Source organism: Morone saxatilis, unplaced genomic scaffold (assembly GCF_004916995.1).
Source record: "Morone saxatilis isolate NCDOM2014 unplaced genomic scaffold, NCSU_SB_2.0 Contig23, whole genome shotgun sequence".
Classification (NCBI taxonomy): Eukaryota; Metazoa; Chordata; class Actinopteri; family Moronidae; genus Morone; species Morone saxatilis.
The window spans coordinates 6,094,048-6,120,569 of NW_023339796.1; the positions used below are offsets into that span (position 1 = coordinate 6,094,048).

The window sequence follows — 26,522 nt, forward strand, 5'->3', positions numbered from 1 at the left end:
ATATTATAAGGAGTTCGGTCTAGACCTGCTCTATTTGAAAAGTGTCCTGAGATAACTTCTGCGCTATACAAATAAAACTGAATTGAATTGACCCAGTCATCAAGCCATCAATTTGGCCCTTGTCAAAGTCGCTCAAATCTTCATGCTGCTCATTTTTCCTGCTTCTAACACATCAACTTTGAGGACAAAATGTTCGCTAGCTGCCTGATATATGCCACCCACGGACAGGTGCCATGATAATTTATTTATTGTTTATTGGTGGCTAATACGAAGTATAACATTTTCTGTTCCATTTTTTGTTTACTTTTTAACATATTTGCTTGTTTCTTTTTGTTTAAAAGATCTAGGAACAGTTGGCATCTGGTAAAGTTTGTGTCATACCTCCCAGACCTGTACAAGAAATAGCCCTGCATCTCACTTACCATCCTCATCAGTCTGAACCTCCAGCTCTGTGCTTTCCATGACCCCCTCTGGGTTGCGAAGCACCAGCTTGACGCTGAGGTTGGTGAAGGGCGTCAAGTTGTGGATGGTGTGCTGAGGATCTCGGCTCTGGGTGTCATAGCACACCTCCTCCCGGGTCTCCTCCTTGCCGGCCACCCTGGAGCGGTACTGGACAGTCAGGTTGTAGCTGTGGCAGCGGGTCACATTGTAGCCCAGAGGCTCCCAGCGCACTGTCACCTGTTTGGACTGGATGTCCACCACTTCTAGCCTTCGTGGGCCGTGCATGGGCTCTGACGGGATGGAAAGAGAGAGTGGAGTGTGAGCGTACATCAAGATAATCAATTAGGCCATATGAAATGGCAGGTAGTGCAAGATAGTTTCAATAAAATCAAGGAAATGACTGAGGTCTATGCCAGGGCACAGAAGGCGGTATTCCTTTAGGTCAAATACAAATCTACTAAAACTAAATTTTTCATAACACTTGAGACCCGGTCAATACTTTTTTCTACATTGAAATTCCAGAAAATATTTTAAAATTTCAAAGCCACTGAGCATTGCCACATCCTATCACCGTTGCTAACTCGGTCTTACAGCAGCCACACACACCAAGACGCCACAGGTCTGTTGGTGGAAACCCCACAGCAGGAGGTGTATCATCCCTTCAGAGCGTGCCGTTCCTCTGCTCCTTCTACCTTGTCCTTTGCCTCTTCCTCCCTCTTTTTCATCTCGCCCAGTGGCGGTCAGCTATTAGCACCACACTGATACAGAGTCAGCCAGCCTGTCAATCCAGGCAGGACACAACCCCCACTGCCATCCTATCACCTCTAATCACATACACACTGTGTCTCCTTGCCTTCTCTTCTACTTTCTCCATTTTTTTCTCTCTCTCTCCTTCCTTCTATCTCCTCTCCCGCAATTCCCCTTCTCTATTTCCTCTCTCCTTTTCTGTTGCTCCCCCATTTCCCACTCTCTCTCTTTTTCCTCATCTCTTCTCTCTGCTTTCCCCTTCTATTTTACCCTCTTGCTCTCTCTCTCCGCCTCTCCTACCTACGGGAGGAAAGCAGCCCAAGCACAAGGTAATGGGATCAATTTCCATTCCAGGTTAAATTCGCAGTCTATTTCTCTGGAACTTAACACTTTACCACCTATTAGGAAGAGCCAGGGCTCAATTTCCCCGTTCCCCAGGAGACACAGTCCAGCAATTCAGAGGCAGCCACGGCAGCCATGTTTAACATTCTGGAGGTGCATGGGGGGGGAGGACTGGAACTCCAGCATGCTGTTCATTTCTACAGGCTGTACAAAAAAACATGACAAACAAGCAAGAATCTACACACAACACAGTCGGCAAGCTTTAAATGTGATGCTTACACTTACATTCATGACACAGCATGCAAATTTTATTTTTGTTCTGATGACTAGTGGATACCTATAGAAAGATAATGTCTGATTGATAAAGTTTTACTGAGAATCATTTAAAAAAGTTTTATGCAGAAAAGCTACAAGACAGAATTGTTTTTACAGGAAATTAGGTCATGACATGTGACATGACAGAAGCATGTACAAGTGAGAAAGGATGTTGCAAGAAGAAACATGGTGAGATAAAATAAAGGCGCCTGGTAGTTGAATGAAAGATGGAACACTTTCAGATCTCACAAGGAGAAACAACGGATGTGATCTCTCCGGCGCTTTCATAGAGCAGATGAAATAGCATTAGAAGGGCCCGACGGAGGCAAAGGAAGAGCTGTTGAAGACAGATGGGGATATCAATGTGCAGCATATAGTACATGAAGCATACACAAAGGGCTACAATGTCTGGATGGTGGAAAAACATCTTTCCAAAAGGAAGAAAATGGCAATTAGCTTTTCTTTAAGGAGGATTTGTCACGAGAGGTCTGCAGAGTGCAAGAAACCACTAAATCCTTGACAGAGCATGTGTATCTATCAGCTTTTATAATAATTTAAACAGGAAAATGTATAAATCTCTGACTCGGTGAGTGGTGATATGCATTATAGCTTGCATAAAAGTGCTTAATATTTTTTGTAAAACCTTTTTGCAACACTGTGTAGCAGTACTCCTTTGAAACGTTTGTCATCTCTGATAAAAGGTTCTCTGAACTTCAGTGATTGTTACATTTTGAAAGAAATGTTGTTCTTTGGTGGAGACTGGTACCTGTATGTCAGACATCTACATTCAAAGAGATAAGCTGTAGAGTGAAATATTCAGCATAACAGACAATAAGTAAGCTTATTCCTATCTATTAGCAAACTTCACAAAGCGATCTGCTGTTTTAAACAAATGTAATCAGCCCAAAAAAAGAGAGATTTTAACAGAACTGGGAAGAATTGGCGAATGAAAACAGGCCTCTTCAAATAGGTTGAAATGTCGGGAAAGTCATCCAGAAAATAGAAGTTTAAACCCCTTTATTTGCGGAACTATCTGTTGGCCGCACTCAGTAGGCAACGGTTACACTAAAAGCACAGAGAATTGCAGGGTGGCCAGGCACAGAAATCAAATTAAACCAGATGCTCTCAAAGTGACAAATGCACCAAAGTGTGAATCTCACGCAGACATGCTGGGAGGAAGCCACATTTATGGAGCATTCAAGGATAATGTCACAGTCCCATCTTTGCGGAACATCACAGATAATGTCCACAGCACCCTAATTTTGGCCAATGGAGAGATGCCAACAAGAAGGGGAATCACTTATAAAAAAAATACTGTGCAGGGAAATATCCCATGCAAAAGAAAAAGAATCAATAATTTATACATATACTTTTACATTCAGCACATGGTAAGAAGTTATTTTTGCTAGTAAGCGAACAGTGATAGTGAAGGTATATAAAGAAACATTGGCCATTTAGTAAACAGCTCTTATGAGTATTCTATAGCCTCTCCCTGGAGTTTTGTTGAGAAAAGGCTAATTGTTTGTTGCCCCATTGGCTCCCTGTAGTGCAAATGCCAGCTGTCTGAGGGAGGCAGTAAAATGTGACGATCTGTGGCGGACGCCCAATCACAACTTGTACCCCATGACTCAGAATGACATCATCTGTTTTCATGAACAACAAGGTGCCTCATCCATTTCAGAGCCTGGTCATGGTTGACTTTGAAGGAAGAGGAAAGAGAAAAAAGAAATACACCCTGTACCCTCTCCCCCTACTTAATCTGAAATGAACGGGTCGCGCTGAATGGCTGATATCCTTTATAAATCCTTCAGTGCATAGATGGGGGCTATGCAGCCATTTTTAAATAGGCCCATAGGCCCATGAATGACAGCTGATGAGATGAGCCTCTTACCCCAGTCTACTGTGACTGCTAGTTTAGTTTTATTGACTGAGCAGTAAGAGGCTCAGTATGAAAAGCACAAGCGCAAATCACAACAAGGAATAACAGGGCTATCTCTTGAAATCCATACCGTTTTTATTTTTTTTTACAATTCTCACAAACTATCACATTGAGGGCGACATTGGGGTGAAAGTACTGAAAATATGACTCTAATATCTCTCCAGTATGGCAGATATTTCCAGTGGAATAGAGTTATAATAATGGCTATGAAAGCATCCCTTGGAGCAGGAAATTGCTGAGGTCTATCTTATGCCAGGGCACACAGAATGAGCTCCAGAGAGAGCCAGATTGGTATTCCAAGCGGTGGACAAATTATCACCTGCCCCACACTCACCGATGTAATTGAATAATTTGAATTTGACATTTACATAGAACTATTAGTGATTTTTTTGTCATTACAGTGTGACATTTAAATAATGTTTTTAGAAATTATCAGCACATTATTGCCTCTTGTTAATTTGAATAGGCCCTGCATACATGCTGCTGCAGCCGTAGTGATAACATGATTTCCCAAAACATGAAACAAAAACAACAAATAACCGCATGTTGCAACCGTCTGTCCTAGAGGGGGTTTCAAATGGTGCACTTAGCCCCTGGGTAGAGCGAGACATTAGTCCTGGATGAAAGGAAACAAATTGGGCATGTCCGGAGCACAGCCACTTTACTGCGAGACAAGTGTGTGTTGTGGAGTGTGTGTATGTGCGAGTGTGTATGAGGGGGGCAATGTGTGTTCTCAAGCATGTTTACAGTCTTATGCGAGTGAAGAAGTGTCCCTACGCTCGTACAGGAGCCAAGATCTGGTTCCTCAGCATCTTACTGGCTATATGTACAGGAGAACGATTTACTTATCAGATCTCCCTCAGGCTTCGCAGCGTACGAGTCATTCAGAAAGCCAGGATCTTTATCAGATCCACATCGATTAAGAGCAGAAAAGCCCGGTGCTGGCATAGACTTCCATCTCCCTGCTCAGCAAACAGAACCAGGAGGGGGGAAGAAAAGACTACTTCCCCAATGATTAGAAACCACCGTCAAGTCAATGTGGCTCCTGAGCCTGGTTGCTATCTCATCAGGATGAAACGGCGGAGGAGGAGGAGGAGAAGGAAAAGGAGGAGGGAGCCTTGTTGTTTGGAGATGAAAAAAAGAGACTTTCACAGGATGGCATGTAGACTGTCGGATTCCTTGCTGGAGAATGTCAGCCGGGGCTTGTCACACGCAGGCGCCTTCGTTGTAGACAGTGCCAAAACAACATGACAACGGCGGAGATTAAATCCTGGTCAGAGGGCTGTTTTCGCGTAAAGTGTTCTATTCTAGACAGTGCGGCCTGGTATTGCCATCACTTATCTCTCCATTGCTGTGTGTTATTCACTCTGTTCTGTTTGAGCTGGGCGGGCTGGGAGGCGAGCACATTTGTTTGCCTCTTTCTATTACATCTCAGTGATAGCACTGAGGCCATTGAGGTAATGACATGGGTTTTACACTTAGGAAATCATTTTCATATCCCGCAGAAGCGAGCCGTAATGATAGCTTTTGATAACCGACAATCAAAGCTCCATCACCCTCCTAGAGTGCTTCTCTATGCAATCCTCTGGAGGAAGAGAAAGAGAGGAGGGAGGGGGTTAAGAGGGAGAGATGGAGGGAGTCAATGTGTGGGTGGATGGGTGGGTGGATGGGTGGGTGGGTCGGAGAAAGGAAGCTAAGACAGAGGAAGGGGGAGGGTAGTAGTGCCAAGGTTTTTGTTGCCATCAAATGCAACAAGTCAAAATCAGGCCTTGAAGGTGACGCGTGTACACATGTTATAATTGATAGCACTTTAAAAGGCACTGTATATGGACCTCTTGTGTTCTAACATCGCCCTCTACGCCCATTACAAAGTCAGAGACAAATGCCCATGTGCTCAGGACACACACACACAGACACTTTGCCCATACACCTTGGAGGCGTGGATAATCACAAGGATTTATTGAATGGTGCTGGTCGCTCCTCACTCTATCAAGTCCTTCTTTATAGGCCTCATGATAAATGAGACTGCCATGATGGGTGAGGATGAGGGGCGGAGGGGCCTACAACACGCTGGATCGAATTGAAACCACAGAATGAGCCCCGGCGCTGGGTCGAGCTGGGCTGCCACCTTGTCTGATGAACCCCCCGAAGCTGTAGGGGTGGAGATGAATGGTTGAATGCCTACGTTTTAACAGCACTGAATAAAAAGGGAGAGCGAAAGCATGCGAGGGAAAGTAAGATACACCCTTACCAGCACAGGAGGATGATGCATGACAAGACTCAACTGTCAAGTCATACCAAGTGCTTGTCTTTGTTGATGATGGACCACCGTACCATACTGTATGCTGCCTTAAAATTACCCAACAAGCTTAACCATGTGATGTACAGAAAATCTATGTTTATCATTTATTGTGTGTGATTTTATGGCTAGAATTATCCAGAACATTTAAGGGTTGAGTCATGCTTGAATAAAACTAGTTCATATGACCCGTTGTCCGACCATGTCAGAAATCAAAAGTTTTTATAGTTGTTCTGAACAGCAACTGCAATGAGAAGTGAAAAGCTGGCCATCAAAGAGAGGGGGGTGATGCGATATTGTTCAAACATGGGGATAACAGTGCACATTTTCAGACATTCTCTCCTGGAAGAAATTCATAGTGTTGCACTAAGTTTTTCACATGAAAAGTGACAGAAATAATGATATTTTTGGCTGTCTGTCAAGAATGAAAGAGAGAATAAGAGAGATGTTCAAATCCTGCTCGTTTTCTCACCTACAAACAGCTGCCAATCATGGCGTAAAGTGGTTGTGAATGTATGATTGTCGGTCTGCGACATTGGAAAGGTATTCAACCATACGACAAGCACTTCCGAAGACAAAAATACTGGCAGTTTAATGCTCTATTGCTTTAAATTAACTTTTTGGCAAATCTGCACTAAGGAGTGCAGTTGAATAAGCTGCATCCAGTTCCTATTGTTCCCTGCTCTTCAGCCATGGATGTACAGATAATCGAAGATTGTGAGACAAGCTCTAAAGATACAACTGCCTTTTCTGCTTGATCTCGGGTTCATGTATGTTTATCCTTAATGGACTTCGGATAAATGTTTATTACTGGAAAGAGTAGTTTCTGCAGATTCAAGTAGCTAAGACGGATTTATAACAGAGTTTTTCATGCAGAATGCATCAATTTAGTGCTAGGGATTTGAAGACACAGAAAGAGCAGATACTATGCAACTCACACTATAAATGCTTCCACTAGCATGCTTCATAATCCATATTTTTGCATGAAATCAGTAATTTCATTAATAAATAATAGTTACTTACTCCCAAAATATTTTGCAGCATACTGGGCAGTTCAGTAGTGTAAAGCCCACTAAAGCTAAAAGAGGTTCTACAATTTATTCATCCTGACGGTAGCATTTAGTGGGGTGGAGATAAAGTACGTACTGTACTGCAGAGTACAATAGTGAAGCACAACTGATGGCAGTATTACCATTGCTTGAAGACTTTTCTAGAAGATGCAAATAACCATTTTGCTTTGCTTCAAATACCAAGCACCTAAAAATGTTATTAAAAAATGGAAATGGAATAAATAACTCAATAAATATCAGGGTATAAAATGTCAGTAGGTTGTCTTTTCTATCACTGACCATTTAGAGGGATTAAAAGAACAAACCTAAGAAGTGTTCCTCAGGGGCAAAAGGTGAAGGAAAGCACAAGTCCACCAACCGGATGAAAACAAATGGACAGCCAGTTGATGGAAAGAGTAGAGGCAGCGGAGGTGGAACTGGTTAAATCAATCTTTCATTTCGTTTCCAGCAATATGCTGTGCAGTGATTGGGGTCAGAGTGACAGGTAGACTGACCCCCTCCTCTCCTATCTGTCTTAACACATACACATGCCCACACATCCATCTCCACTATCAGACCAGGCTTTGTCTTTTGTGTTCAGGTTCCTGGGGAAAACGCTTGTGGTTAGGGCTTACAAAACGGGAAGAACACAAGCCCTCATTTACCGACGGGGACGCAATCCCTACAGGAGCAGTGGGAGGTTACCAAGGTGATTCTTCAACTTCAACACTCCCCAGATGGCCAGCGTGGCATTGTCATTTGTCGCCAAAAACCTGCATGTGTCGCACTCAACTCAGGGTGTTACCCAGAGTGTAAATCAAAGTGAAGCGCTTGACTTTGTGAAATGGCTGCTGCGTTTTCTGAGCCACCTACTTAGGAGATATATGAGATCTAAGATCTAGCTATCTAGGTGGGGGAATACAGGATATAAATCGCAGCCTTCCTGACATTCCTGTCCTTTAGTTGAGGAAGAGACGCACAAATGTTCTTGAGTTAGAGTTATACAACCCGACTGAATGAGTGCTTCCTGGACGCCTAGCAAGGGGAATGGGACATCTATAATTCAGCAAAAGGATGGAGAAAATCTGTGACAAAAATTACAGCAGATAGACCATGAATAATTAAACATGAAGAATAGAAACATTTAAAGACCTTGAGAAGCATTTCAGTTCAAATTCAAAAACAGTAGAAAAAAAGGATCTTGCCAAGCCTGGCTAAACTACAGCTACTTATCATTCTCCTGAGGCTTAAGAGTTGAGGTTACAAACAACCTCAATGATAATTGTTTGTGAGCTGAAGAGTACAGTAAGAAGAGAAGTTTATATGGATGTCACCAGAGTATCGGTTGTGCACATCTGTTCTCAGAGTCTCACTTTCTTTGTGTCTTGGGAATAGATAGATGGAGTGATAGAGATGAGGGAAATAAGGATAATGAAACAGATACAAATTCTGAATTTCTGTCACTCTGTGTCTTTCTCCTTTCCAGCTGCAGTTGTTTAACGATGTGTCCTTGAGAGGAACACAATTTGCCTTTTGCAGGGCCAATATCATAGAACACAATTCGCCATTCTACTTCCAACTGCCTGTGATAAAAAGACTTTTATTGTGGCCCTCCTATAACCTTCCTGCACACCACAAACTCAATCTACCCTGTTTTCTCCGACTGACAAAAGAACACAAATTCAATGGGCCTCAAACAGAGGGGTTTCATTCGCCTTGCTGCAGACAATATATAAACCCTATAGGTCACATGACTGCCAGCTATTGTGGGTGACAAACCAGACAATTGTTATCTGAGATGGTGAGGTGAAGTGAATTTCGATTCACGCCTTAAAGCAACAATGGCATTAATTAGACACATCAAACCTAGCAAAGCAAAAGTTGCCTTTCCTTGTAGACCCACAGAGATAGATCTGCTCAATCTCAGCCAAAGAAAAAAAAAAAAAGGCAGCCATCATAAAGGGTTAGACCTCACTGAGGCAATTTGCCCTGTAGACATGCATGAAGCTATAGATGGGGAAAAAAATAGCAGTTAAAGCTGACAGATCATCATTCTGCCTATGTTAATAAAATGTCAAGGCTTATGTTAGACAATAATTGGCAAGGGGAAATATACTGACTCTCAGTGTGACTAGAAATAATGTAAGCTGATGGAGATAACCTGGTTGGCAAACTAACAAAAGCATTCCACAATTTGAGAACTACACACTGTTATGAACTTGTATCTCTGTCCTTGGACTTGTGCAGACTATGCAGTGTCCTTCCTAGTCTGCTTCTTTTATTCTTCAACTACGCTGTTTCAGTATATATACACAAACGTGGTAATGAACAGTTCTTCCTGAATGAAAGGTTAATCACACCCTTGCTTTCACAACATCAAGACATTAGACATCAACAAAGATGAAATTTGATCTCAGAATTTTACCAGAGGTTGCACCACAACCATTCACATTCACACACAAGTCACACACAGACATACATTCTCAGAAACGAATACGATCATTCAGACTTCATGCAAGTGGTACCAAACCCTAACTGTTGGTCAGTACGTCAGGTCATTAAATCATCTTGTCTGTCAAAGTGAATGGTTTCTTAAACAATTAAGATTTTACTTTCCAAAGCTTTTTTGACAGCTGAACAATGGCAGAAAAAAGGAATCAGTCTTCATTACTTGTAAGGTTTAAAAGAGAAGACTATGGAAAAGGTGGATTTTTCGGTAAATGGAATCGACAGACTGCTAACTGTACAGCTTATATGATTGTTATCATGACCACTATGCTCATGTAACAGAATTTCTTTTTTCCCCAGAGTTTGCGTGTGATTCACAAACTTCAAGGTCTGGCAGTGATGGTATTTTCTATGTATAGTGCAGATCTACAGAAATGCTTTCATAGGTGAGTCCATGTATCTTACTTATCTATCTCTAACTTCTTCCCAGTACATTGCACCAAAACTGTTGTGTGCACGGTGAATATTACACCTTTTTTTAAAGCTATACATTGTCTACTGTACTCTACTCTACCCTTAACAAGAGGGATTCTGTCAGTGTTCTACATTTTCTGTCCATTGAATTAATTTAAAAAGTATCCCAATGCACATATTAAAACAATTTGCTGATAATTGCTAAAAACAGAATTTCCTTATTCATGGAAACTAGTTACAGTATGATTGGAAAAAAAGCTAATATGGGACAGGACATTACCAAGTATGTTGGTGAAGTGGCGTGTAAGACTGTGGACAGTTTTTGGTGAAAGTAGTTGAGCATATTTGTGTGTGTATATATATATATATATATATATATATCAAATGAATGGGGGGAAATTTACATTATTTTCTAAAAACATGTAAAGGTTTGCAGGAATTATTATCATGGGAAAGAGCATGCTGAAAAATGTTCATTCATTGAGACATTCACACCTATTTTGAAGATTTGTTACGTCCCTGCACCAATGTCACTGCGACAAGTGATTGTACATGGCAAATAAAGTATTTTTACCACTACTACCATTTTAATGTTGCCAAACACTGGCATTGTTCTTATTTGCATCAAAAAAGACCTGGTCTTTCACAAATGAACCAGGAGGCTAAATGCAAATAACCAACCTTGGAGTGGGTGAGCATAATTGCGCAGCTCCTCCCTACTTTCCATTGTTATAAACGAGTGTTTAAGCGAGGGCTGATCCCTGATTAACGCTGATTCCCCTGTGTTTAATAGCACTCAGTGCAACAGAATGGCAAAGTAAAAACAAACAGATGAGACTACTCCCACGTGGTACCAGAGCGCAGATGGAGACAACTTATAGACGGAGATGTGGAGTTGGCCGAGGCAGGAGTCTGAGCAGGTGTTTGGACCCAGCATGGACATCATGTACTGCCATTTTTAAAGCGCCCGGGAGCCAGCGGGACAGCGAAGGCCATAGGGTGGAGATGAGGCACACAGGACAGACTGCTCTTCCACCATGGAAACTAGTGTGAAATTATCTCAGAATCAGAAACAAGTGCTGTGTCGAAAAACATGCATTTGTGCCCCTCACCCTGGCTCAAACAGCTATTTTCTTTTACAAATAATTACAGACATTATTAAAATGAGAAAAGTACCATATCAGAATAACTTTGAAGTAACAAAATGTTCAACATTTTTGCTTGTAAGGTGGATTGAAACTATGTTCAAAATGTATCTGTGGCTGTCTTAACTCAAAGCAGATTATGATGTGAAAATTGAAAAACTCTGGCAAATACTTTTCCACACAGACAGTACAAGTACAACGCAGACTGCAGAGGAGTAGTTGTTTAAGGCTTGCTTATCTGCCTTCCTAGTGTGGGCTGGAAATGGTTTCTCTGTGTGAGATGGTCTCTCAATAGTGTTGCTGAAATACAGGGCACCCTGCTGAGATCCTAGGGCACCACCTGATAATACAGTGTCTGTCTTCAAGTAGCACTTACCAAGCGTGGAGAACTCTGAAGAGGTAAACAACTTCACACAGACAAATTTCACACGGAAGCAGAGTGCAGTTACCAAATGTTTTTCTCTTTCACCTGAAAAATGTTTGGTGAGTAATTTTGTACCAGTAGGAAAGGGGGAAAATAACAAATTTTAACAAGTTGTGAAATTCAGCATTGACGGTCCAAAGACATGAGGCTATGCAAGAGCAAAGTGTTGTTTGAATCATTCTGCAAACCCTTGAAACCTACAAATAACCCCCCAGAGCAATCACAGAGCCTTGGATAAGACATTCTTTTGATGTTTACTAGGAAAGTAATGGAAGTGCTTCATGGGAAAGAAAACCTTTCAAGGCTACCCCTTTCTTCCTCCTGCTTCTGAATTGAATTGGTAGCGTCCTTGCATTATACATTCCCCATTTTACAGAAGATTGAATTAAAACATCTTTGTCATCAGAAACATTGCTCAGTTTGTGAAGTGACCAAGGCATGGCTATGAATAATTATGTGAGAGACAGTGCTCTAAAGTGGCCTCAGATTTTCATTAGCGCCTCCAGACAGCAGTGCAGGGAGAGGGGGAGCAAGTCTCTGGGCCTGTCCGTATCAACAGTGATGTATCACACAGCCCTATGAGTCTTAACCATTCAATTAGGAGCTCTGCTGAGGCCCAGCCTGTCAGAGGGAAAGACCAGCAGAGAGCCGGACAAGATCAAGAGCTGCTTCCTCAAACACACTTCAGGAGTCGGGGCTATCAATCTCCCCGACTGTGACCAGCAGGGTTGCCAAGGGGCAGGACCCCCGCAGAAGCTGGGCCTGGCTCAGAAGGCTGCACAGGTAGGGCCATTCATCCCTATCAGCCAGACTAAAAATGAATAAGCTCATGACCTTCACAGTGGGGAGAGGGGGTTACACCCTGGGCAGGAAGGGGAGAAAAATCTCATTTTCATCAGCATTTCTCTGGACACTAAACAGCATTAGCCTGGGAAAATGCTGAGGCTAGGTTTGTTTTGTTCCCCGAGTTGGCATCCTAGTACAGCATGGGAATTTAGCTGGTTAATGTTGTGAGAAGGGCAATTTGTACAATATCATCAGGCATTCTAAAAGTGTTTATGTCCATGTTTGAGTATGAATGGCCACAGTATAGCAGCACTATAATGATCTAAATTTAAGGTGCCATTCTGCTTCACACATGATATCAATCTGTGTTGATGATGAATTAGGAAGCTTGCAGGGACTTTGGAATAAGAATTAAGCTGAAAAAACAAGTAGTTATAAAGCTAACCATTTGGCAGGGCAGTTTTCAGCTCTATCTTACTATAAATCATATAATTTACTATGACACACAGCTGTTCCAAATAGCAAGGCAAGTTAAAACTTGTTATTATTCCGTTGGTTCACAGGGGTTATCAGTTTTTTCTATTACATGCAATGTCTAAAAAGTATGCACAGTCCTAATTGTTCCAGGTGCTCACTGGAGACTACATCACTTAGAAAGAAGATCTTAATGAAGATCTATAGGTGGAAACAATAAAAACACAAAGGGCTTTGTCTAATATAGGAAAAATAATTGCCTAAGTAAAAACTGCAATGATATATGTTGGGCAATTATGAGCTGGAGTTATTTGCTTCAAATGCTATGAGGCTTTATAGGAAACACAATGGAGCACTACCAACAATGGAGCCCTGATGGATATTTATTGTATGCAGGGGGTGATTTTTAAAAAGATGAATCTTTTTGAAATGTTTTGTTTGTATAAGTAAATTACGGATAAACTCAAATACTACAAGCCTTAGGCAATAACAATACAATAACTGAAAAAAATAACTACTGAATAAATGGACGGCTTGAACTGCTTTGACCACTCTTTTTCACTGGACTGTTGCAAATTTCACCATCTTTCTCTCCTGATTTTAATCAAGTGGGACACTTCTGTACCAGAACCGTCATTGTGTTAAAAATGTGCATAGTGCTGACAGTGAAAGTGAACCTTTTTTTTTTTCTAGTTGTTAGCACTGTTAGCTGTAACATAGATTTTAGCCTTGTTTTTAGATCCGTAGCATGCCGAGAGTGGGTATCGAGCCAGATCCAGAGTCAGACAGGTGCGATGTAACCAGGCACAAACATAGAAAATGATGAAGAGACCAAAGAGGACGACGGAAAAATCGAAGAAGAGTAAAACATGATGACCAGGCAAAAGGCCGCCAGACAAGAGTAAATCCAGGACTGCCTTGAAATAAAAGGCTAGTTAGCTTGCTTTGTCTTTGCACTTACTATCAATTACTATTGGCTGCATTAGAAAAGTTGTCAAATCGCTAGTTTTTGATCATAAGTAATGTAATCACAAGAAATGCACGTTTACAGCTGTGTACAGTGAGTACCAAATCACCCAAATCTTGCATAGTGTTACTTTAAGGCTAGGCTTTACATGTGTCATCAATAACTAGTAATCACTTTTCCTATGTTGGTTTTTGATTCTATCATATTTACTGGTTAAAACACTCAATTTTGAACAAATTATTTTGTAACAGATTTACAAATCTCCAAATACAAATTTCCCGGGGCATCACATTTGTTGTGTAATTGACAGGTCATTAATTATCAAGCTAGAGTTGAGAGAGAGTTACTTGCCAAACTCCTGTGTTGCGTTGCAAGGCCTCAGGCTGTACATGTGTTGACGTAGCAACCATAGCCACATGGATTTGGGACACCTTTAAGTTTGTTAAGTTTGCATTATGTAGGTGTCCTTGATTTAATCTGTATCTAATATAAACTTCCTCTACAACCCTGGCATGTACCTCTTAAAGAAGCCAGAATACATTTTGCAAACTGGAAGCACATATCTCATTAGAAAATAAATGGATGAAGGACATGGAGGTTTCTCTCTTGTTCATTTTCAAAGCTTGTGTGTGTGTGTGTGTGTGTGTGATACTAGTTGGGTAAGATACTGTATGTATTTATGTTCCACATCTGCATCTTTCAGATGATGTATTAATTGGTTTTTAAGCCTGACACCCTGAAACAACATAATATATAATTTCCTTAAAATCCCAGCGAGGTTTTGTAAGTAATTGTATTTTTGGCCTCACCAGCACATTTAGTCCTAGCTCTCAGTGGGGGTCCAGGCGCACCAGTGCCTCCCTCCAGAGGTCTGGTCAGCAGAACACTGATCTCGTATTCCGTGTCTGGATCCAAGTGGCCGATCTTGTGTGTGGTCTTGTCTACAGGCTGCAGGTCATACATGGTACCAGACACAGTGCGGTATTCCACCTCCCTGTCGATGATTGGGCCGTCCCCATTGATGCTGTTGGCATTCAGCTGGATCCAAAGATAGGTGGCACCAACAGCAGTCAGCTGAGGTGGTGCAATTGGCACTGGGGGCTCTAGGGAAACAAAAGGTTTTGATTGATGTTAGATAATCAAACTATAATGGTGAAATTGAGGAAACACTTGACAGTACAAAAAATAACAACTTATTTTTAATTTGTGTAAAACGTACTGACATTCCCAAACAAAAAACAGAAGAAAAAAAAGACAGTGGATGAATGCTTGTACCCAGCAAACAAGACACTCAAAATCAATTTCTTCTTTTAAACAATCAACCACATCAAAATACTCTTGAAGCACATTATAGTATCTTCATGTTTTCTCCAATAATCGAGGTATTTAAGAAGAGCCACGTAACAATCAATAGTTCCAGCTTGGTGAGCACTCTCATCATCAGTAGACAAAAGTCACCAAGACCGTGGCAAACGATGCTCCTATTGAACAACATATTGATTTCAATCAGAGGACTTCAATGGAAAAGCCTCTGATAATTGACAACTACTGTAGTTGTCATCTCTCTTGTCTGATTCAGGAGCTGGTTTAATCTCTCAGCTCATGACTGCTATGGAATTTTGCTCTTCTTTAGAGCCAAAAATCATTGCTGGGAAAGCCTGAAGTACAGCTCTACAGCATGTTAACTATGTCAACTATTGTTACGTATATAACACAAGTCAGGTTCCTACTTTACTTATCATGTGCAGATATTATAATAAATATCAAAATAACAAAAGTCTTACAAATATGAATTGAAGAAAATTGATCAGCATTGCTTTTCCACCAAAACATAACTGCTAATACAAAAGAGCTGCATATAAATGGGATTTGTAAGAGATGCAGGTTGGATGTGCAAGCTCTGCACAATATGCGCAAATCTCTTTAACTGATCTGAAGTGGAATTAAAAAGTACCCTGTGGAGTGTTAGACCTCTAGTACTGCTATGGAGCTGTTTTTCTATGAGTGGATCCCTGTTCTGAAAAATATTTCAGTTTTGTAAATGTTTTATGACAAAGAAGATAAGAAATATAAGCCCCTTTAAAGAGACCTGTTCAACAGTGGTGGAGTAAGTATTTGGATATTATAATTAAGTAAAAGTATTAATATGACAAATACTCAATTAAAAGTCAAAGTCCTGGATTGAAAATATTCAAAAGTATTAATTACTAGCAAAATGTACTTCATACTATCAGAGTAAAAGTACACATTTAGAAGAATGTCCCTTCTGAGTGGTATGCTATTATAATATGAGATTAATATTACTAATCCATCAACACGTAGGCAGCATTTTTATATTGTAGCTGATCAAGGTGAAGTTAATTCTAACTATTTTTTATGCTGTTGGGTAGTTTAATCACATCACATTTTAAAACCTTCATTTGTAAAGTAACTCTGAATCAGAGTTGTCAAATAAATGTAATGGACTAAAAATAACAAAATTTCCCTCTAATAGTGTAGAATAAAGGGCAGTACTACTACTATTTCTGTTTAAAAGGAGGGCAAGAGTAGAACAATAAGATTTAATCACTCCAAATCAGACAATTCAAACTGAGAATTTGTATATCACCATCAAACTCTTTATACCTCCACACTCAATAGAGCATGTGAGGATAGCTTGATTTGTGCTGCAGCCTTTGTGTAAACTAGACTCACTGTACAAATGTCCCAATCTTTCCAAAGTTAGAGACCTTCACGAAATGGAAAAAAATTAAGTTCTTTTTAAATAATAGGAAACTGCAGTCTTTGGTTAATAAATAAGAGAAACATTTCCACAGACTCTACTGCAGAAATATTTGACGAAAGTAAGGACGTTTGTCTCCAAAATGAATAGTGCAACACTTGGAAATTAATCTTTTCTAGGGACTTTGAACCTTTAATATGTCTGTTTGGATTTGTTGGAAATGTAATCTCAAATTCTTCAATACAAGTTTATCTCTTTCAGACAAATGTGGTGTTCAATGACAACCTTGAAGATGACCTTTTCTCTGTTATGTCACCAATATGTGTGTAATCTTGCTTAAACCTTGTGCCATTTCTGGTTTAATGAGGCTTCTCGATTTACTGTGGGATATTTTCAGTATTGTATTATTATATAACCAACCAAGAGGACGTTGCAGTAACATTTGAGGGGAGGTGTTATTAGAAATTTCAGACGGCTACAAGAATAGTTCCGCACTTTTATCTTCACTTTTTAAAGTCACAATTTACAAAATGCTTGTAGGGACAACAATACAGGGACAACTGAACAGTCCACCTTCTCTATCTCACTGCTATGTCTTTCATGCATTGCACACTCCTGTCTCCTGGTGCAACTAAAAACCTGCCATTGTCAACAAAGAGCTATGACCCACAGCCAAGGCATTGCTTAGGAATCTACTCTTGTCATGCACTACAATAGTTACATGTCCCAGAGGCCACGGTGAGTAGCTCTAATGAGCACACACATGTAACAGAATAATGCCATTAGTCGCCTGGCTGCTTCTCATGGAGTTGTCATGGAGAGGGAGAAGTCTCCAGGCATAATAGGAAGAGGCTGAGGTGTCCTACAGAGAATTGGAGGTTCTCCCTTAGCAGATGGTTACCCCACGGTGACCTCTGTTGCAGGTCCCTAAACTCCCACTAATCCAAGCTTCCAGTGTGGCTGTCAAACATCACCTAAAGCGAACCAGCTAATCCAGCAGGTCTTCTCCTGGACTTACACGCAGTCTGCGTGTTTGAGCCAGACAGGAGAATGAGGTGAGCCAAAATCTGGCTTGTTTTGATGGTCTTTTATGGTCTGTTATGTCTTAAAAGGGGTTTAACTGAGTTAAGTGGCAAAATACTGCAGAAAGCAGCACAGCTCATCCTGTAATACCATTCCGCATTGTATAATGGTGTATCAAATAATACTGGTATTGTTATTGTGTTTGACATTTGTAATCTTTTAATGCATCAAATGAGGCTAAAATGTATAAAATTGGTTTCCAAATGTTGGTTTCAGAGAACCGAGAACTCTGGTTTTCTTGTAGTTGTTTGTCTTTTTTTTGTAGATTTTATTTCTCCCAAAAAGCAGATGGCATCTATGCCTACAAGTCCAGATGTATTTTATTTTACTGCATAATCTGTATCTACATTCATTAAAGAACCAAATTAAAAGTAAGAGCTTTATACCAGAACTTATTAAAAATACAACTGAGAAATCTGAATAAAATATCATTTTATCTGTCATTTTTAATTAAAAAGAAACTCAGTAACACCTCTGAAGTGTCATGTAGGTTGTTATCAGATTTTTGCCAACATACTCATTCTACGATGACATTTTGTCATATTTTGAGGGCCATTTGGTCCTGTGCATGACAAAGTTTGTAGATTGTGACTCAGATATGACTGGTTCACACGATGTGAAACTTGGCAACTTAAACACAAACTTCAACAACCTAATCTCTACTAAAGTTATGATGCATCTACATCTTATCATTATCTGGTTTTATCTGGCATTATCTTATATGGTTACCTGTGACACCATCAGACTGTGGGATTCAAATTTCCAAGGTATTGTTCAATCATTTTAGCAATCCTCTTATTTTTTATTATAGAACATCCTTTTTTATGCACTGTAATGCACAAATGCCACTTCTGCCATTCAAGTCTACTGTTGCTGTTATCACTTGAGACCATGTCCATAACAATATGACTAAGCAGCATGATGTATTATAGCAATAAGCATTTCATTTAACTTTGAAAAAGTTACTGCTTCACAAAAGCAACAGCAGCTTACAGTGATGAAATAATTCCTGTAGGTGCAGTAATCCTCTGTTCAACAGCCATAGCAGACGCACTGAAAATAACGGATTACCGGTGTGAAATACTCTCAAGTGCTGGAACACTTTAGGATATTAACAACTCAATTCCCACTGTTTAAGCCTCACGAGGCAGCTTCGCAACAGCGGGACCCTGGAAAGGGCTCCGAAGTGAGCTCCATGCTGGCTGGAGATGGGTGACGGTGCTCGGATGACAGTGGCGGCCATACGCGGGGGTCAGTGAGCAGCTGTTGTCATGATGTTGACCAGACAGGCAAACGGCCTGGCGACAGCTGCGTCCTCCTCTACCGCAGCACCTGCCTGCCTGCCAGAACGCAATCACACAAATGCACATGCAAAGAAAAACACACACACACACACACTGGCAAGCACATGTACCCAATGCTGAATAAGAACCAAGATACTGCTGCAACTCACAATTATTTTTATCATAATTAATATGTCTGTTTTTCTTTTTTATTAATTCATTAATCTTTTAGTCTACAAAATTGCACATCAAATTTTCAGAGAACCCATGGCGATGACTTTGTTAAACCAAGTCTAAAATTCAAATATATTCAATTTACAATAATATAACACAGCATTGATGAATTGATGAACGGTTTCAGCACTACAACACATACATAAATAGCGCACACTTATACAACTGGAGACACACACACAACACATGTCTTGCCCTCCATTTGCCATTCACCACACAGAGAGCAATAAAAAGAACTGCCACTCTGCTCTGTGTTAGATTAGTTAGATTTGAGTCTTTATAAATCCTTCTTTCATTTGCCCCTTACATCCGCAGAGCCTTGCTAAGATGCAAGAGGTCCTCATTACGTTGTGCGCTCTTTCTTAATTGGGCTGCTGTGAGTAAAGAATCGATCTGCTCCTGACAGGAGAAGAGGTGGCCACAGGAAAATGACGAGCCTGGCTGGGCGGGCTTCGATTTTTGGTGGCTATTCGCATTAGTGCTGACACGGCCACACCTCGGCAGCCTTGAGTTGGTAAAATGGGCCAGAATAATATGCTGGAGCTCACCAAACGCTTTGCGGGTTCCAGGTGATTCTAACCAGGCCAAGAAAGGAGGTAGCACTTGGACAGGGAGTAATTATCGCCCTTTCAGAACCACTGGCCGCACTACAGGAGAGCCCATCACAAGGGGGGCACAGGAAAGGGGCTGCACTGGGCCAATTCGTATGGCGCTCTGGAAACACATGCAGTGCACTTCCACATAGACCCATAAATCTGACTGAATACTGGCATGAAAGGCAGAAGTGATTATCTGGGATAATCAAGCATTCACTCTCCTCATGTTGAAGAAAAAGGCAGTGTATGGTAATGAGTGGTGGGGGGAGAGTGAACGGTGTGTCGACTGTAGAAGGCTCGTAATCCAAAGAATCGCTCCGTGGTCACTCCTCCAAAAAAGAGTTACGGACGCGGTGCATACACATTTAAGGAGGATTTACGACTCAGACACATTGCTAGGAGGGTTAAGCACTTATTTTATGACTGGTACGATAAGAGGAGATATCAGCTTTTTTATGTGTGACACTTATAACCGTGAAAACGCCTCTTTTCTTCATGCGACGAGTTGGCTTATGTCGGAGTCATCGAGGTGTGAAATCTCTGCAGAATTTAAAGTGGGCTGCATTACAAGATTTGATGAATGCCTAAATGCCGAAAATTACTGTATTTTAAATATTTATGACAAAGGCACTTTACACTTAACTGGTTTGTCTTGTGTAAAAATATATCTAGTAACACACTGAAAGCAGTGATCAGCAAAAATATTGCCATCTAGAGCGTGTATATGTAAGTGTGAGGAGGATGTGCAAGTGATTGTGTTGCTGAATTTATGCACAAGTGTGGTTTTGAGTGCCTCCAGTGTGTCAGTAAATTTTCTTTGAGTACACCACTGAAACCCACTGATACACTCGGGCAGAGAGACTTTATCTCCCTCTTCACTCTGCTGTGTCTGGGCCTGGTCATTCTCGCATGATTGACAGACCTCGATCTGGACAGCCAGGATTAAACCTATCAATCACATAAAGCTTGGAGACAAAAAAAAAGAGAAAAAAAAAATCGGGGCAGTAAATTCAATTGAGAGCACAGGGAGAAAATTGAGGTGAAGAAATATAGAAGGCCATTACCGGGCTATAGGGCTGTAGGAAAGTGAGGCCTTGCAGGATTTAGTTTCAGACGACTCCATAAATTCATATCAAATGACTGCAGGAGTGAAATATCAGTGAGGTTACTGTAAACCCTGGTGCCTCTTGCCTTTGTGATCTTTTAGGTGGAATTGTGCTCAGTCAAGGACAGCCTTTACACAGGAAAGTATTAAAGTCCTCTGGATAACAAATCAACATAAAAAGCTAGTATTTTTAGTATCGCCTTAGAGGACATTTTCATCTATGAACATGCAGCATTTCCTGTTTATCTCCCGTTGACTTTGCTGTATTACATAGAGGTCGTGTGGATGGAAAACATTTCCGCTGTCTGTGCTGTGTTCGTTCAGATAGGCAGTTTGTGTTTCTGGGACCAATACTCACGTTTTATAGTTAGTTCCCCATAATTGGACACTCCAACCCCTTTGTCTGAGTGGACGATGCAGCGGTAGCGGCCCGAGTCGCCCTTGGTTGTGTTCTCTACATCGAAAGTGCCTATGAAGCGCCGGTTGTTCCAAGGTTTAGTGGCTTTCATCGGGGCCTCCCGTCCACCAATGCCCTGTTTGGAACCGAGACAAACACACAAGTGAGCCTCCAAAATGAAAAGGTTTAATAAGCAAAGTGGCCTGACCTTGTGTCTTTTCAGAAACTCTGGTTGAGCATACTTGTTGTGTCTGTTCTTGTGCGTGTTTGTTTTTGTCCTATCATTCCCATCGGTGGCTGATACTAGGAATACATTTATCAAACAGGAATGCATGCACGCACACGCAAGCACACACACACAAACACAGTGGGCTCTCCCCAGCTGTCACCCCTCACAGCAGGCAGATGGGGGACATTTGTTCATTAGAAATATTTCTTCATTACTGTCATCGGGGGACTTCACTTAATGTTTGTTTTCCAGCTCCTGTGCTAATGAGGACGTGTTTGTTAAAATGATGGAGTACCTGGCAGAGGACCTTTACCCAGCGTCATGCTCTCACTGATCACATGTGTGACAGTGTGCTTAGCAGCAGAGCCGGCAGGGTTATGTCTGCCAGATGCACTACCTTTGCTGCTCAGAACAAGGTCAATTCAAGACTGCTGTGCAGCTCAGTTGTTCCGGATATAGTACACAGTATCCACAGAGCCAGCATCTATATAGGTTAAGACCATACTGCGGTGATCTGAAACAACTGTAATCCCATGCCTCCTAGACACAGAGGTCTCTGGAAATCTGGTGAGCAGGTGAATTCTCAAACACAAGGGCGCAATAAAGCAATGTGTGAATGTCTTGGCTTGAATTTGTCAAATAATTCAAAGAGAAAATTACTACTTTTATCCCCTGAAACCAACTTTTTGAAATTAGATGCTAGGCTGGCATCAGCTTTTGGTTCCTAAATTAAAAAACTGTCCATAAGTATGGTATATGAAAAGGAGCCATGATATATATTAACGTGAATACCCCCCCCCCCCCACAACTTCTTTTGTGTGAATAGAGGTAGTTTGTTTGCATTATTTGAAGTTTAACCCCATGGTACATTTGGATTCACCTTTGACTTTACTGGTTACATACCTTTAAACATGGCAAGTACCGTTGTAATAATTGCCCACTTACCTTGCAAACTGATTTAGAGTTGTGGCTAAACTGCTAACAAGGACTATGTTTAAGGTCTACTGTTTTTAAATGGCCAATCAGGAAGATGTACTGTCTATGGCTTTGGTGTAACTGCTTACATTTGGCCCTATGTAATTAAGGTTAAACATGTTAAAAATAACCTCCTGCCCCATCTTTTTTTTCTCTCCCTTTTACCCAACCATTAGGATCCAAATAATATGATTTACTGAACAAGCACAAGTGTCTACAGTATTGTGGGTTGTTATCCCCTTAAACCAGATGTTGATCTTATACATTTACCATGATTTATTGGAGAACCTGCTGCATTAAATGGTAAATGCAACATTTCTTATTTCCTTTTTATAGAAGACTTATGCTTGCAGCCTTCTTAGACCTGGTGGCACAACATTAGCACTGCTGACTCCAGATCAGAAGATTACATATTCAGACAACAGGGTCTGTTCAGTGAGACACATTTATTTCCAGAGGGGCGAGTTCTGACACTGATTCCACCTTCTGATCTAGTCTTTTATCTAGAGTGTAAGTAAAAGGACAAAAATGGATCTCACCTGAAGCCAGAGGCGGAAATTGTCCCTTTTGCGTCCATTGACGGTGCAGTGAAAAGATGCAGTCTGTCCAGCGTTGACCTCCACTCCCTTTATAGTCAGGAAGTGAGGTGTGTTCACTATGAAAAAAAATGTAAATATTTTTCAGACAGCTGTAAAAAGTTACATTAGACTACATGATGAGACACAACCTCCCTAAAATGGGTTTGCATATTATAATAATTCATCACCAGAACTGGGTGCTAAAGTAGTTGCTTAATGCCAGAATTAGGACTGTGCCAATCTATGCTCCTGTGTCCATTTATTTCCCTTTTACCCACTTTGTAACTCTTGTGCTAAGATTTGTATGTAAAATTGGACAACTAAGAGAAGTTACCTTGAATGGATACTGCTTTCTATTACACTGTCTGATAACCCTCAGTGCCAGAGGCCAGCATCGCTTTGTGAGGAACATTCCACGTAATTCTTCAAATGAGACACCAGAGGCTGGGTCTCGCACCTACCAAAACCCAATTTCTTCTGTCTCTTGACTGCATTCCTTCATTGATTGAGGGGATTCTTCCAAAAGCATTATTCTCTTTTCCAACTGTGCTCATTATCAGCATGCTCACTGACTGGGATAGTCCACAGAAAGTAACTTATGTAGAACATTTTTGATTAGTACCGCTATTCTGCATAGAAAAATAGGGCAATTCGGTGGAGCGACCTTGATTCGAAACGTAACCAAATCTCTAAAGACTTGGAAAAAGCTAATTCTATCACTTTCATCATCAAGACTTTCACTTCTACTTAATATTTTATAACCTCGTCTTTGAACTACACCTCCTTTATAACTTTGTCCTGTCAATCCCATACAGTGCCAAAAAAGACAAATCTATTTTTCTCATCGCTAATGTCTTCTTTAATGATGGAAGGAGAGGCAGACCACCCGTTGGCATAATCACACCTTTGTGCTAGATATTCCACATGGTCATATAAATAGAAAATGAATTGGCTGTGCTCTACTGAGGAGTCGCTCTGATCACTTTGCTTATCACTCAAAGAAACCCAATTGCCACTGAGTGGGTTATTGATCCTCTCACACTTTTACGCATTTAAACATTGATCACGTCGCAAGGTCTCATTGATTTACTCAAATACATTTATATGCAACACCTATCGCTATATAAATCCATCTTATTGACGTAACATTTGTAGGAATTCAGCTGCTTTCAAATGGTTACCAGGTCATTAGCGCCTAACAATCAGAGCTGGATACCTCAGCTATGAGGGGTAGAGTAAAGTATAAATCAATTGATAAAAACTCATGTGGCATTGATTTAGACTTAGAGTGTAGAGTGTGAAAACCTCTTAGTATAAACTTAAGGAGTGCCATATGGACTAACGTGACTCTCAGTACTCAAAAGCATAGCAATGAGGAATCCTGAAGAGCCCTCATCCCTGTACTCCCACAGAAGCAGCCTGTCCCAAAAGCAGAAGCAGAAAAAATCTAAATATGCTAGTGATTACATGTTCATTAGCTTCGCAGCGCACTCTGAAGTGCTTGTACTTATATTCAGCAAGGGAAGCAGAAATCTGAACATCTGAGAGATGAGATGTTTTACTGAATATCCTTAGGGGAGGAGAAATATAGTGGAATCCAAACACAAGCAGCAGCATACTGCATGGTGGTATTTGTTTTTTGTCCCTTTTTTTTTGCACAATTTCTCCCATCTCTCAAAGGATAGATTTAACACGGCCACTCCAACATTAAATCCTGAGCACACTTCAGCATGTCAACTATATGCTCATAAATCTTCAGGGAGCTAGGAGGAGGGAGGTTTACACTTTGGATTGACTGTAGTATATTGTTTGAAGGCCTTTTGTTTGTGTGTGAGGCCTTGAATAGAACAACGATACAGGTGTTTGGGAGGGTGTCATGGAAAGGACAATGACTCTTTGATGATATTCTTTTATGGTGAAGGGAAAAAGGACTTACTGCACTGGTGGCCCTGGACCACGACGTCTTTGATGGCCAGCAAGCCACGCTGCCCTGAGGTTACGGCTTCAAACACAATCTGAGGAGGAGAGAGGAGACTCATAACGCCAATGATAAATGGCCACATGTCTTCAAATGGCACTTGAGTGAGGCTGCCCGTGTGCACAGAGAAGTCCAGCTCCTTGCTAATGCGATCTGCTCTTAGCTGGGCAGCAGCTGGTCACACAGCTGCAGGCCACTGACGTTATTTCCACAATATGTCACAGTCGGTGTTATGACATGCAAGTGTTAAATTAAGTTTGAGCCTTGAGACGATTAGCACACAGTCTGTGACAAGCAAATAGTGTATGGGGGGTGAGACACCTACTGTGACATTACAGCACAGCAATGGTTAATGAGTCAATTCACCCAATTTTAGTTGTGCAGGTGCTGAGATTTTGGCTCTCATCCCAAAACAGGTAAATGGAATTTTGTTTGTGCATTGAATAATGACATTATGAACATTCAACAGTAACATCTCTGTCCAGGATTGGAAAGATGGAAATGTCTTCCCTTGTACAAACTTTAGTAACCGGTTGCTAGGAAACATCTGTAGCACTGTCAAATCAAAAGCAATCAAATATGTTAAGAGGAAGTCACTGTAGCATTACAATCTTCGACAAACATAAACTTTCATAATAGTTTTAGGTCAAATGCAAAATTTTACTGGCAACCCTACATAAATATAAACTTGACTTTGTTTTATTTATACATGCAAACACTGGATAAATAGAAACGTTTCAGAGTGAGCAGTATTTATGTAGAATGAGGGTGAAATAAACGATTTAGCTAACCTAACCAGTGTTATTTGGCCAATTGAACATTTTTGGCATACGGTTTTCTAATTTGTGGCATACTGTAAAATGTAATTTAAAGCTTTGCTGTCATTATTAAAACAGCATTTGGATCAGTGAGTGTAAATATATATTAACAACTACTATATTCGCTATGTAAGCATTTTTATTTTGTTATGTGTAAATCTTCACTTAGCGAACACTTAGGTTATAACTCTGCAAATTTAAATTTCAATGGCTCCTGGTTACTTTGGATAATTCACAGATCCAGTTGTCCTCAGTCAACTATTATTGACAGCATTGTTGGCATCACTTTCTATAAATGCAAAAGCCTCTATAAAAAATATTGACCTGGGTAGAAATCAGATACAAATACTTAAACCTGAAACAACTGGGCCAAAACTATCTGCATGGACAGATGCCACTAGAGATAAGTGTGAACATTTGCTTTTTTTATAAATTGAGTGAACCAACCCTTTAGTGTAAATTTAAAGGGCATTTCTTCCATGAGAAGGGGCTGCTGTTGCATTTCACAGTTGCTCTGTGTCTAGTGTTACTTGGTCGACGTGTTTGTTACCATCTCTGACAGCAGAAAATCTAAAATCAAGTACAACTGTGCTGTGTAGGACTAACATGACCCTATTTCAAGGCCCAAGTTCTCCTGCAAAACAAATGGCCTTAAGCCCGGACAGAGGGCGTGT

At 40.8% G+C, this 26,522-nt stretch overlaps 1 protein-coding gene across 6 annotated transcripts in view; it reads right to left on the reverse strand.

The window, feature by feature from the left end:
* LOC118334671 (receptor-type tyrosine-protein phosphatase mu-like) overlaps positions 1-26,522 on the reverse strand; it is a 162,745-nt gene that overhangs the window by 82,547 nt on the left and 53,676 nt on the right. For all 6 annotated transcript variants that reach the window (XM_035670694.1, XM_035670698.1, XM_035670697.1 and 3 more), the window contains exons 4-8: positions 24,989-25,067; positions 23,014-23,129; positions 21,232-21,406; positions 14,660-14,953; positions 423-731 (exon numbers count right to left, since the gene is read on the reverse strand). In XM_035670694.1, the coding sequence (XP_035526587.1) occupies positions 423-731; positions 14,660-14,953; positions 21,232-21,406; positions 23,014-23,129; positions 24,989-25,067 (973 nt within the window). The remainder of the gene's footprint in view (positions 1-422; positions 732-14,659; positions 14,954-21,231; positions 21,407-23,013; positions 23,130-24,988; positions 25,068-26,522) is intronic.